Source organism: Zootoca vivipara, chromosome 3 (genome assembly GCF_963506605.1).
Source record: "Zootoca vivipara chromosome 3, rZooViv1.1, whole genome shotgun sequence".
NCBI classification, from domain to species: Eukaryota; Metazoa; Chordata; class Lepidosauria; order Squamata; family Lacertidae; genus Zootoca; species Zootoca vivipara.
In genome coordinates this window covers 7,226,852-7,241,369 of record NC_083278.1, presented here as the reverse complement: position 1 = coordinate 7,241,369, position 14,518 = coordinate 7,226,852, and the positions used below count along the sequence as shown (strand labels likewise).

At 39.2% G+C, this 14,518-nt stretch overlaps 1 protein-coding gene across 1 annotated transcript in view; it reads left to right on the top strand.

Annotated features, from left to right (window-relative positions):
• Positions 1–14,518, top strand: part of MEIS1 (Meis homeobox 1) — a 150,764-nt gene that overhangs the window by 105,350 nt on the left and 30,896 nt on the right. The window contains 1 exon segment of the mRNA XM_035110276.2: positions 9,476–9,552. Within this exon segment, the coding sequence (XP_034966167.2) occupies positions 9,476–9,552 (77 nt within the window).

The following is a 14,518-nucleotide window of genomic DNA, read 5'->3' as shown; positions in this document are numbered from 1 at the left end:
CTTCAGTTTTAGTTTGGGGAAGGACAGTTTCCCTCTGTATATTTTTATTAATATCTTTCAAGGTCCCGAGGTAGCTTTCTTTTGAAAAAACTTGGTTTAATTAAACACTCTGCTTAAACTCATTTTAATAGTAGGCATAATTGGACTGGAAGATCAGTAGCACCATTGCTAGTCTCTTGCATATAATCTCTCTTTTTGTACTATGATACAAATATAATTTCTCATGTCCTTTAGGTGCACTTTCCCAATACACCAGACTAATATACTTTATGTACAGACTATTCCTCTGGAAACCCTTGGATTCCTTGTAAAGCGTCATAAAACTTGAATCTCAGAAAGGGAAGGTTCATCACTGAGCTGTATTATATAATAAAATGTTAAATCTAATATGTAGTGCAATTGCTGTGATCCTGGATTAACAAAATATGGTATGTCACTTAATGCTTAGGTAGTTAAATGCTTTTCAAATACTTCACAAGTCACATAGCACAGGAAAATGCTAATCAGGTTTCAACACATGGGGGCTTGATACAAAGTCAATTGTAGTAACTGAAAAGGCTCCATCTTGATTTCAGATCATCCGAAACCGTTCAGATGATTAAAGCAATCACATAATAAACCAATTTGTAACGCGATATATGTTACAATCTTAGGGCAAAAGCAGCCCTCTTTAAGCTTTTCTAATAAACTACATTTTACAGTCAGAGACAAAATGTTGGGTGCAGAGAAGTTCTTCCTCTTTCATTCATCGTCCTTTGTCTTCCCCCCTCTATATACACAGCTAGCAAGCTAGTCTGTCAAATAATAACAACAATAATAATAGTTAGGGAGATTCAATGCAGTATTTCCTAGCATCTTCGCAAGATTAGCTGAGCTAATTTGCACAAATGATAGTATGTTTTTCAAGAATGATACCTGCTGCATTTCAAGGCTGGTCCAATACAATGTTCTGCCTCCACTGTCGGAGGGGGTGCCTCTGAATAAATGCACCTTGCTGGAATCACAAGTGGGGAGAGTGGTGTTGCACTCAGGGTCTGTTTGCATGCTTCCAATGGGCATCTGGTTGGGTATTGAGAGTCTAACAGGATGCTGAACTACATGGGGCCTTTGGCTGGATCCAGCAGGGCTCTTATTGTGTTCTTATGAAGGGACTGGAATAAAAAATGGTTGTAGAAATGTCCTTGACTCACAGGACGTGTTTATGTGGTTTATAATAGAAGTAGGCTTCTGCAAGACTATGGGAGCTCAACTTTTGAGTTTACTTGCTTTACTCTGCCCCACTCGGTGCATCCTCTTGCTGGAGGCAGCGCATGAGAGATTCTGTTGTTCTGATTAGCAAGCTGAAAGGAAGATGTCAATTCATTGCTGCATTCCTTTGTCTCTTGAAAGCAACAATATTCCATCAGGGAGCACTCCCTGCTTGGAGTCTGGCATGTGTGTGTGCAATGGAGGCACACTGGCCATGGAGCAGCATCTTTTTGATATGCTGCTAGTGCCTACTTTATGGAATGCACTCACTAAGGAGGGCTGCTTGCCCTCAACACAGAGTGTTTTTAGATGCTTGGCTAAAGCCTGACACCTAACCATTCGTTTGGCTTCACCCTCTTGCTGCTGCAGTGGGGCTGTGCCTACTGATCTGCCTGCTGAGTGGGTTGCCTTGTTGGGGCTGCATTTGGTTGCATCTGTCTTCCCAGCCTCTTTTTCTGTTGTTCATTTGTTTGTTTCTGTTTATTGCTTTGAAATCTCATAGTTATTTACTGGTTTTGAATTGTTAGACACTTTGGTTTCTTTGGCATGAGACAGCAAGGATATAAATAAAATAAATAAACAACTTTCTCCTGGATGGACAGTTTATTCTCTTCTAAGAACAAAATTAATTACACGTCTTCTTAATGGATCGTCTTTGATCTACATGGCCAGGATCACAGCATAATATAAAGTGCATCTTACAGGCCTTTCTACTGGCTTGTGTGGGTGGGGGTCAGGGTCAGGGGACGACGACAGCAAGCTGTGGTTTCAACTGCCTTTTTCTTTATAGGTTTTTCTCATCAAATGATGCTAATTGAAAATTAAGAAAGCAGGCTGAAATCTTGTGATTTCACTTATAGTGTTCCAAACATTTTTGGCTACTTTGCCACTGCAGTTGCTCTAGTTGTTCTTTTTGATTCCAGCATGTGTGGGGATGCAAGGACTCGACTACTATAAATTCAAGCTATGTTCTTAGACTACACCATGCCCTGCTTTTGTAATGCAAATGAGAGGCACAAAGTGTCTCTTTGATAATATGCAGTCAGGAGACAGAAAAGGTTTCACTCAAACAGTAAAAGTAATTCATAAAGCTGAAAAGAGGAGCAAGAAGGCATTGTGATGCTTCTAAAAAACGCAATAAATGTATTTTGTATCAACATAATTTTGACTATTTACACACTCCGAATGCAAAGCCCATGAAGAAAATGGTTACCTTATTTTTGCTTTGTAGAGCAAAAGAAGTTTTGATTAAGCAGGATGAAAATTTACATTGATTTCCAAAATAGCATGCTTCAAATTTGTGAATGTTTTAATTGAACACCTAGTTTTAATTGAACACAGAACACTAGTCGGTTAATGTTAGTATTTGCAATGTTGCTGAAACAGCAGCATTCAAACAAGAGAATTAGGGAGGGGGAAGGAGAACCATTTTAACTTTTTATAATAATGTATACTTCAGAATCCTAATTGGGGATGCAGGCTGTGACAGGAGGTAACAAGACATGTAACAAAAATCTCCAAACCATATTGTAGGAATGTGTTAAGTTTATTGTGGGCAATAAACTTAGAAAAAAATGCTACTACTAATCACTCCTCCCCACCATATCCAGTACACTGCTTGATGAAGGGCTTTCTCTCTTTTTTTACATTTCCCAGTCCTGTTCATGTTAGGTCGCTTGTTCCAATGCTTGCTTTCATTCTTTTAAACTACAACTTGCAAACTCCAACTCTCCATAGGCCTCAATGGTCAGTGCAAGGCTTGTGGGATTGCCAGGTGCTGCTTTTGGGACCCCCCCCCTCTTTCTGGGCTTTTAGGACTGTTTTTGCCATGTGTAAATTGGTTGTTGCCTGTATAGCTAACATGGGGAAGGGAAGGGAGGGGGAAAATTGCATGGGAAGAGGGAGGGATTACCTCAGTTTCTCAAATTCTGGATAAATGTTGAGCATTGTTATGTTATGTTTTAGTTACAGGTATGTTATGTTTATTTGTTTGTTTGTTTAAGGCTGAATGAATGAGTATTTATTTACAGTACTTATAGGACACTATATAACAGAGATATTGGGATGGCTTACAACTATAAGGAAATTTTTGGGGTGCCACCACTAAAAAGGCTTTCTCTTCCATAGCAATCTATTGCCCCTCATTTGTTGGGGGCACTTGGGAAAAGGGTATCTGAATTTGTCCTAAGATTCAAATTGCAATTGGTAATTCTCTCTTTAATATTGTTTTCCAACATACATTAATGTAATCAGGCTGCAATTATCTCAATTCCCCCTGGATCTCTTTTCTAAAAAAAAAAATGTGTTAAATCAACCATTTTGCAATCCTCAGGTATGGAGGGTGACCTTAGGGACAAGTTTCATATTTTTGTAAAAATTTCAGCAAATTTACATTTTAGTTATTTAATAACTCTTTGAGGGATCCAGTAATTTTTTCCAGTTTAAAATTTGTCAGTAATTCGTTGAACCTCATCTTCTATCATCTCTATTTGCTTCAGTTCCTCATACTTCATTCCTAAGAAAGTTAGCTCAGGCAGAGGGATATTTCCTACATCATTCACTGTGAAGACAGATATGAAGAATTCATTAAGCTTCTCTCTGCAATCCTGTAGCCTTTGACTCCCTTGTCATCCAAAGATTTCATATCAGCTGTGGGGCAAGAAAATACATGGCTGCAAAGCAACAATTGGGAGTAATATAGTGTGCTCCTGCTAGTTCCTTGGCAGGTGGCTGTTTGTATTAAACTCCTTTTAAAAATTCCACCAAATGCAAGACCCACTAGGATTGGTTCCAAAGTCTTTCCTTTGAAGTTTGTCACCTGATATCATGGTGACATCAGTTGGACAATTTCCCAAGAATCCCTTGAATTCCCTTGAATTCCATTAGTCTCTGAAGGCAGAGCTGTGATGGCTTTCTTTTCTGGAAAATCCTCTTCGAATCTTGCCTCTACCATGACCTCACTAAGTACACTGGAGGCTAGTAGTTATCAGTTTTATTTCCCCTTCTGCAATGAAGGGGATACTAATGCCTACAATCAGCAAAATCAGCTTTTACTCTTCAAAAAGGGCCATTTGAATACACAGTTACAGTAGTTTGTACATTATGTGTAGCACGACCCTGAGAACATCTTTAGTATTCTTTTGGTCTTCTTGAATGTAGCAATTGAATATGATGCATTCTAAAACACATTAATGGTATCAAGCAATCCACACATTGGATTTATCTTTATAAGGATGAAGAATATGTTTGTTGTTTGTTGAATTTATTGTTCAGTATAGTAGCAGCAGCAGCAGCATATTGCTGCTAACTAAAGCCCTTATAAACATGCAAGAGCTTTGTAAAAGAATAGATCTTGTGTAAAATCCTATCACAAGGCTGGTTGCTCTGAATTTGCTCATATGTCTACCTGCAATCTGAGCCTCTTCCCTTCCCCCTTTGACCCTAGCTATGAAAGGTAAGCTGCATTCCTCCAATATAAATGTGTGCTGGATTGATTCTAGGAAGGGAGCATAAACCTCACCATACATAATCACTGTTTTATGGCTTTCACTCATTTGGAGGTGTTAATGCAGATCAAATGGAAAACACTCCAGAAAGAATAGCTCAGGCTACTGCTCTGCCCTATATGTGGTCCTAATCGTTAATTCTTATTGTAAGATCTAAAGGTAATTTTGTTTGCTCTCCTAATGTGTTACAGCTTTCCCAGAGGCTCGAACATATCCTTTCTCAAATTCCCATCTTGATCAATTGTGTGCAAATAATTAAGCTTTTAAGAGATAATGGTATGAGGCTAATGTACACAACAAAAGTAAAGATCTCAAGTCACTGTTTATCGAGCAGTGGCCCAATCTCTTTTCATATCCCCAAGTGATCTTGGTGATAAGTATACTTCTTAGCCGAAATCAGTGCTTATGTTAATTATTGACTGGTTTTCAAGTTTTTTTCTTCTTTTAAAAAATGTATGAGATGCTGCTGTGGAAAGATAGTGGTTACTGCTAAAAAGATTAAAAGAGAATTGTCAGCAATTTTGGAAAATGAATTTCCTATTTTATTATTTTATTAAAATGACAGTTATCCGCTTCTTACTCTTTCCTCTGTTGCAATGCACTGTGATTGCCTGTAGCATGTGCCTTACTAGCCTCATGGGTGAAAATACAAGAAAGCTTTGAATGTTTTTACAGCAGCCTAGCCTGTGGCAAGTTGATTCTCTGCCATGGTGCTTGTTGTTGTTTGTTTGTTTGTTTGTTTCTTACTCTTAGTTTATAAGGAATCATTCATGCTATCTGCAAAAAGCTTATAATTGAGATTCATAATTCTTCAGGTATTTGAAACTGTAATTCTTTTCAACTCAACCTCATTGTGAACTTTTTCTGGGAGAGATTATCTACATGAAGTCATGGCTTTCATGTGATTATAGCAATTATAGGTTTTTCATGAAACCGAACATTTTTTTTGCTACACTAAGCCAATAACCAGAGGGGGTGGGGGTGGGGGAGAAGAATCAGATGACCATAAACATACCATAGTTTAAAATATTTTTTTCTGATGCTTCTAGTAATTGGTGTTCTTTATTTTACAGTAGCTGTATTATTCTAATGGCTAATTTTATCTGTTCTTGTCTATTTGTTAAGAGTCCAGAACAATTGAAAATTGCTTATTGGCGACAGACTTCTCAATCCCCATAGCTCGAGGCTGTGCTAAAAATTCTTGCTCCTGCATGGAATTAGGCACAGCTTGCTTGGTTACGTAAAGTCAGATCACATGCAAGGTATAAAGCAAAATAAGAAAGAGAAATAGTGTTCATTGTTATATCAAGGTAATAAAGAGTTAAACCTAAGTAAACAAAGTGGTAAACAAACTGAACAGCAAGCATTTGAAAACAACATTAGAGGTTACTGAATTAGTTGTGAAAAACAATTCTGAGAGCTACTGTATCCCTACATAAATGATCAGAATAGGCACAATGTCTAGGAACACATGAACCCACCATATACCCAGGCAGCTCAGTACTGCCTACACTGGCTGGCAGTGGGTTTCTAGGCTCTAGGCAGGAATCTCTCCCAGTCTTAACTAGGGAATACTGATTTGAATCTGGGACCTTTTGCATGCAAGGCAAATGTTCTGCCACTGAGCTATGGCCCTATGGCTATGACTAGAATGATAGATGACTAGATGACTAAAATGATAGATTGATAGTCATCTAGAATGACTAGAATGATAGATGACTAGAATGATAGTACAGTGTGGCCTGGCATGGCTACAACCTAGTACCGGTAACTCATATCAAAGCATTGCACTGATGTAGCGGGAGGGATTATTCCTGCTGTGCTAGAAGCAGAGTCCATTACCTGCCATATTATGCTAAGTGTTTTACAGAACAGAAGTAGGTAGAGACAACAGATCCTGATTATAGAAGGGAGTCCGAGAACCAACTCAAAAGAATACAGTCTTAGGCATTTCTCAGTCAACTATGTTGGCACATCCCCAAATAAGGTGTCAGAAAGCCATTGTAACTGACAGACAGGGTAGATGGAGGATCTCAACCCTTATAGTGCATATAGTCAATACCACCAGATCTACCTTGCTGTGCACCTAATATGTAGGCCTTTGCAATTATAGGTATAATTAGGTCAAAGGGCCCTCACTATTTGAATGGCCAGAATTAAAATGTTGCATAGGTTCATTTTATAAATTGATCTACCCAAAAATAAGGTGGATAAATTGATCTACCCAAAAGTAAGCACAAGACAAATGGCCACTTGGTTGTAATTGTAGAGTCAGACCAGGCATAAGGCTCAGTGAAAAGTGTCAAAATGCCCACATTCTTTCAATCTTTCTGTAAAATATAAAAGTAAACATTTCTCAGCATGTTTAGTTGATGTTGAAAGTTACAACGGTACTTGAAATTGAGGGTTTATAAAAAATCATTTGCGGATAACTTTTTAATTTTGTCAAAAGCTAAAGTCTAGTTTAAGAGCACACCCCCACCCACCCACCCCGTGTCTGGTTTATTCTTAGTTACAGGTAGGTGGCCGTGTTGGTCTGATGCAGTCAAAACCAAATAAAAAAATCCTTCCAGTAGCACCTTAGAGACCAACTAGACCACACTTCTTGCACATGAAAGCTCATACCTATGACAAACCTAGTTGGTCTCTAAGGTGCTACTAGAAGGATTTTTGTTTGTTTGTTTATTCTTGTTAGTTGACTCCACATTGATTCTCTCCCTTTGCAACATTATCTTTATTAGGCTTTGGATTTGTCTTGGAAGTAAATTCCAAAGCAGAAGTTGTTCAGGATTTTTGTGAGCCCTTGGGCAAGAGGCTATCTGTGGGCTCTCCTAGCTTCATTTTGTTCATGGATGCGTGGAAAAGAAGAAGCTCTTGAGAAAGTATAATACTACTTTCTCTTCCCAGTGTGTAACCAATGCAGGTTAGGGAAAGGGGCTTCCAGGGCAAAGGCTGTCACTTCAGGGCAATGCATCTAATTTAATATATATTTATGGAAACTATACCTGCATGTGTTGAACCAAAGGCTGGCTAATGGGCATGGGAGATCACTCCACATGTGTGCAATAACAGGGAAGGTGTTAGTGGGGCTCTATAGTGGCCCACACAGCAGTCCTTAGGCCCCAGCAAATGCTTTTTTACTCAGTTCACTGCTGATGCCTGCCATGTGGCTGCACAGTGGTGCCGTTACCACTTGCTTCTTCATATTGTCATTTTCACTTTCCCAACCTCACTTCATGCAAACTGTTCCCAGGTATGTGACCCCAGGATGATGTGGAGAAATGTATCATGTGTGATATGAAGCAGAAGTACATGGACACACACTGCACTGATTATCACAGCCATGGCAATGCAAGAAATTACTTGGGATAGTAATATGGAACAAATAATATGGAGCAATAATGGAACAAATAATATATGAAATGTTTATGGGACCCACAATATAGATTTATTTTTTGGGGGAAATACATGAAGGAAGCTCCCAGTCATTATCTAATTTTATTTGAAAGTCTTGCAAATTATGTGAATTAAGATTACAGCTAATAGCATTCTAAATTACAGTGAGCTGAATTCCTGTTTTTAATGAAGTGGGCCAGAATAGATTCATCAGTATTGATTATGAGAGCCTCCTGGTGTGGTGGTGTTTATACTGAAAGCCCAGCAATATTTTAATACAGTGGATCTCAACTCCCTCCTCAATGCATCACTTCAAAATTGCTAAGGGTCTTGCTAGACCACTTAATGATTTTTCTGCCTGTTGTTGTAATGCACTGTGCTAGATGCTGTATAGTTTTAATTGCATTTCTCTCTCTCTCTCTCTCTCTCTCTCTCTCTCTCTCTCTCTCTCTCTCTCTCTGTGTGTGTGTGTGTGTGTATCATTTTATGCATTGCTACTTCAGTTACATTCTAAGAAATGAAAGCAGCAATAAAATATATAAAATAAATATGTATACTTATTGTGACGGATATGCCATCTCCCATTGTCAACTGCAAACCCACAGACACAATGCGGAACCACTGGTGGTCCATGAAACCCTGTTTAGGAGCCCCAGTTTGATCAAAGGATTAATAGCCCCATGCATAAATTTGGCATAAAGCTATGCAGAAGTAAAATAATGTGACGAGAGGGCATTTCTAAACTTTCTAAACTGAAAGCTGAAATCCTCACAGCAGAAGTTGAATTTCAGAGCTAATGTTCTTGACTACAATTGAGCTTAACACTTTAAGTGCATAAAAGACAAGTATTTTGATCAAAAGTTGGCAGCTGGGTTGGTTCATTAGAACAAAATTCATAAGCAAAGTTAATGTTTGCCAGTAAGATGCAGGCCTCATATTGGTATAAAATCATATGGACAGTTGCATATATTTTTAAACAAGTATTGTGCAAAATACAGAAAATGATAACGTATGTAATTCTATCAAACAAGAGTTGGAACTTTGTGCTACTGTTGCAACTATCCTCCTTCAGTGTCAAAAGTACTTGCTTGTATCCTAAGCAGCTCTTTCTACACTTCACTAATCATTATAATTGGCTTGTCTTTTACTGCCATTAATTATATGATGTAGTAGCCCATTAATAATTATGAGAGTGACACACCTCAGCATTTTTGTCCTTAATTATAGATACTGCACTTTTACGATTCAACTAAGATAGCTGGTAAAATTATCGTTTAATGTATGTATATATAATATTTATGTACATATACTTTGGTATCTTACAGCATCCTTACCCTTCAGAAGAACAGAAAAAGCAGTTGGCACAAGACACAGGGCTCACAATACTTCAAGTGAACAATTGGTAAGTAATTGTGCTTTAATGTTTTCACACAATCAGTATTCCAGCCTCTGGCAGCCTGCAGCTAATGGTTTGCATTGAGATGATGCAGTAGCCTACATTTCTTTGCTAGTTTATGGGTACAAAACCAGCATAGCCTCGGTTTTCAGCTAGGGGAACTAGTTATTTTACTCCTTCAGGGTTATTCTACTCCTTCAGGATTACAGATATTTGCTTTCTCATAACTTGGGAAATAGTTACCGGTAGATTTCAATGCATAAGTATTTGTGTGGCGCCTGCTGCCTGCCTAGAATGGATCTATTTTAGGTCACCTTCCGAGCAGTCAATTTCTCTATTGATGGGAAATTACAAATAACTTAACCATTATTATAGTTCTTCTATAGTCATTATTTCATTCCAGCTTGATTTGTATTAAAGTGTGTTCACGGCTCTTGCGACACAGCATACATCCCATTAAAGTCAATGTAAACTGAGCATGGGACCACACCCACGATCTGAGAAAGCTGGTTCTAAAGTTGCTTTACAGCATTAGGTTAAAAGGGAACAACCTGAAACAAATCGGCCCAAAATATTGCTTTGGGAGAAAAAAAATGTAGTCTCCTGAAAAATATTAAGCTTTTGCTGTTTCTGATTACATGGGTCCTATGTTAGCAAAAAGATCACCATTTAAAAAAAAATGATTTAATGTATTGCCATATGTTCTTGCGCAGAAATGCGGGTTTCACACAGTATACCAGAACAAGGCTTATATCTGAAGCATACTGAAATCTAATGCGGTGTAAAATTAAGTGTATCTAATTAATTGTCCTAATATTTTTTGATTAGTGTTTACGATGTGGAAACCTCATCCTCTTTGAAGTAATATCCAGAAAATGTCCACAGCAAGCTCAAAGCCTGGTGGGGTAGGGGAGAGGAGAAATGGGAGAGGGCCAGTTTCTAGACAAAAGTATTTTATATTATTCAGTAAGTGTCAGAGATTAATATTGCTGAAGCTTTAATTACATGGCCTAATCCATTTTAGTGAATAAATTTGGTTTTGATGCCTTACTGCACCTGCATTAACCAACCTTTCTCTGTCAGAGTGTGACTAGGGACCGACGGGAGACGTTTCAGATATATTAAACCCCATTACAGAAAATGTAATTTCTGTCAATATAATCCCATGTATTCTTCAATTTAGTACTTTGGAGATAACAAGCTACTTACAATATATTTGCCTTCAGAGGATTAATTCACAAAGTGCACTATCTGTGAGACACAGGCAGACTCCCATAATATAGCTTGTAAGGGTTATCAATTTCTGTGACCTTACAGCAGACATGGGAGATCTATTTGTTGTAGCCTTTTAAATGTGTTGAATAATGAAAAACACAGAATGCTTTGTATATTGAATTGCACGTCCAGATACATTTTTATAATACCATGTTTAAATATTCTCAAATAATTAGAATATATATATATGTTTTAATCACTAATAGGGACATCAGAATATGAAAGCACACTTGATGCAGATTAACTAATGTATCTTGCCTCTGTGTCTTAGTGCATTTGTCCTTAAATCTTGTATGCAATTTTGCAAATATGAGAAACTGGGGGGGGGGGAGTTTGTGTATACTTCTGATATTATGAGAACTGTATTTGGTTTGCTTGCCTGTGGGCCCATAAATTGGACCTACCGTGTTTCTCATATTATAAGACATGTCTTATATTCATTTTTTCCTCAAAAAAACACACTATGGCTTATTTTCAAGGGATGTCTTAATTTTTTCCTCCTCCTCCTGCCGCGGCCGGCATTGCTGCTGCACCTATCACTATGTCTTATTTTCAGGGTATGGCTTATATTCCTTGAATGCTTAAAAATCCTGCTATGGCTTATTTTATGGGTATGTCTTAAAATATGAGAAACAGGGTAGTCCAGATGAGGTTAAGCTACATTTACCTCCCATTTATTTTAAATCAAGAACTGATTGCATACTAAAATCTCTTTCACTGAACTCAGTGGAGGTTAGTTAACTTTGGTTGAATCATGACCATAGTAGGAACATGTGGCTACAGTATGAATGACTCAAGGATATTTAAACTTTGCTGCTGAAAGTCTAAAGCAGGGGTGGCCAGCTTGTGGCCCTCTGCAGATGTTGGGCTACAAGTCCCATTGTCCCTGACCTCAGTCAGATAGCACTCTCCCCAACTTGCAATTCTCAACAACTGGTTCAGAGGCTTACTGCCTTTGTCAGTGGAGGTAACTAACACATACCCTTTGTAGCTAGTAGCCTTGTCTTCCATATACGTAGTCTTATCTTCCATGAATTAGTCAAATCCTCTTCTAAAGCTATTCAAGATGGTGGCCAACCACCTGTGGGGGTGAATTCAATAGACTATGAGCTGTGTAATAAAAAGTACTTTAATCTGTCCCAAATCTTCCAATATAAGGCTTCATTGGGTTCCCAAGTTCTAGTATTATGTGAGAGGAAGACAAGTGCTTTTCTTCCCACTTTCTCCACATCCTGCATAATTTTTTTATACCTCTTTCATGTCTCCTTCTTTGCCTTTTCTCTAAAAGAAAAAGCCCCAAATGCAGTAACCTTCCCCCTTAGGAGAGTTGATTCATCCCCTCAGTCATTTTGATTGCCATTTTATGAGACTTTCCCAGTTCTATGATACAGTTTTTGAGGTGAGGTGACCAGAACTGTACACAGTATTCAAAGATTTGCACAATGACATTGTTATAGACACAGCTGTATTTTCAACTCCTTTCCCAATGATCTCTAACCTGGAATTTCACAGCTATTGTACACTAGGTCAACAGTTGACCCCAGGAGCATATATGTGAAATTTAGGTTTTTTTAAAAAACTCAATGTACCTAATTTTGAACTTGCTTACATTGAATTGCATTTGCCATTTCCTTTCCCGTTCACTCAGTTTGGAGAGATCCTTTTGCAGCTCCTCACAATCTATTTTTGTTTTAACCACCCTGAATAAATTTATATCATCAGTAGATGTGGCTATCTCACTGCACACACCTAGGTAAAGGTAAAGGTACCCCTGACCATTAGGTCCAGTCACGGACGACTCTGAGGTTGCGCGCTCATCTCGCTCTATAGGCCAAGGGAGCCCATGTTTGTCCGTAGACAGCTTCCGGGCCATGTGGCCAGCAGGACTCAGCTGCTTCTGGTAAACCAGAGCAGCGCACAGAAATGCCATTTACCTTCCCGCTGGAGGTATTCATCTACTTGCACTTTGACGTGCTTTCGAACTGCTTCATGGGCAGGAGCTGGGACGGAGCTCACCCCGTCGCAGGGATTCGAACTGCCGACCTTCCGATCGGCAAGCCCCGAGGCTCAGTGGTTTAGACCACAGCGCCACCCGCATCTAGATTAGACCCCTAGTTCTAGATTATTTATGAACAAGTTAAAGAGTATAGATTACAATACCAACTGTCGGGGGGCTCCACTTTCTCCCTTGGGAGAACCGACCATTTATTTCTCCTCTCTGCTTCCTGTTACTTAACCAGTTCCTGATCTACAAAAGGGTCTCTCTTCTTAATTCATGACTACTAAGCATCTTTGGGAATCTTTGGTAAGGCAGTTTGTCAAAAGCTTTTTGAAAGCCCAAATACCGTACATAATGTCAACTGGATCACCTCTGTATGCTTAAGAACCTGGATGTGAGGGACAGGAGCTATAGACAGCCCCCTCCCATCTTGAACACGAGCTCCTCGCCCAGCGGAAGTGGGAGTGGGGAGGGGGATGTTTCGAGCGGGGAATCAGGAAGCAGAAGCCCGGGCTCAGGCAGGATAGCTGAGCCACGGCGCCGCTTGGGAACGGAAGGGGGAAGCAGGGAAACCGCGGGAAGAAGACCGATCCCGGCGACCCCGGAATTGCGTAAGAAGCACCGAGGGCAGAGATTTAGTATTCCTAGGCTACTTTGCTGGAGAAAGACGCGGGAATCTCCATTCGGAGGTTCTGCGCCAGACTGACAACATGTACTGACATCCTGTATATAGCACTGTTTAGCACTGTAAATAGACTGCACCAATAAAAGGATAAAATGCAGAGCTGTGAGGAGTCGTTACTCTAGAGTAGCCACCACCGCCACTGTGACACTACCCTTGCAGAGGCCATCCTAGTACTGCTTCAGCAAGACTTGTTCTTCTATATGCTCAGTGAGGCACTAGTTTTCCTGGAACAGATGCTAAGCTAACCAGCCTAAAATTTCCAGGATCCCTTTTAAAAAATGGCGTTACATTGACCACTTTCCAGTTTCCAGGTTGGTTAGCTCAGGGGCAATTTACATATTTTTGTTAGAAGATCAGCAATTTCACATGCTATCCATTCCAGACCCAGTGATTTGTCTTTTTTTTTTTTGTCAGTAAGGCCTAAGACTTGTTCTCTTTTCACCACTATTTGCCTCAGTTCCTCAGACTCCTTTCCTGTGAAAGTTAGTGCAGGCAGACGGATCTGTCCTATATCTTCCACTGTAAAAACAGATGCCAGTGATTCATTCAACTTCTCTGTAATTTGTTTATGCTCCTCCTTTGATTATCCTGTTATCCAAAGCGCCAACTGCCTCTCTAGCCAGTCTTCTTTTACTGATATTTAAGGAATTGTTTGCTGCTGGCTTTTATATTTTTAACAAATCCTTCTTTTGCATCTCTTATTGTATGCCTGCGCGTCTTTAGCCAAAGTTTGTGTTCCTCTTTGTTTGCCTCATTTGGATAAGATGTCAATCCTTGCCTACAATCGCTTGACTCTGCTTGTTAACCATTGCAGACATCGTCCTAGACTGGCCTAGAAGTATATATTCTCCATGTGTTTGTTTATATCAGCTTTTTTTAGAAGTCACATTCTGAGAACCTTGCAAGGTGGAGCCTGTGAATGATTCTAGCCTGTGAGAATAGATTTTAAACATAGATAATATTTTATCAACAATTACGAATGGTGGGTATGACTAACATGTAATATCCCGGGG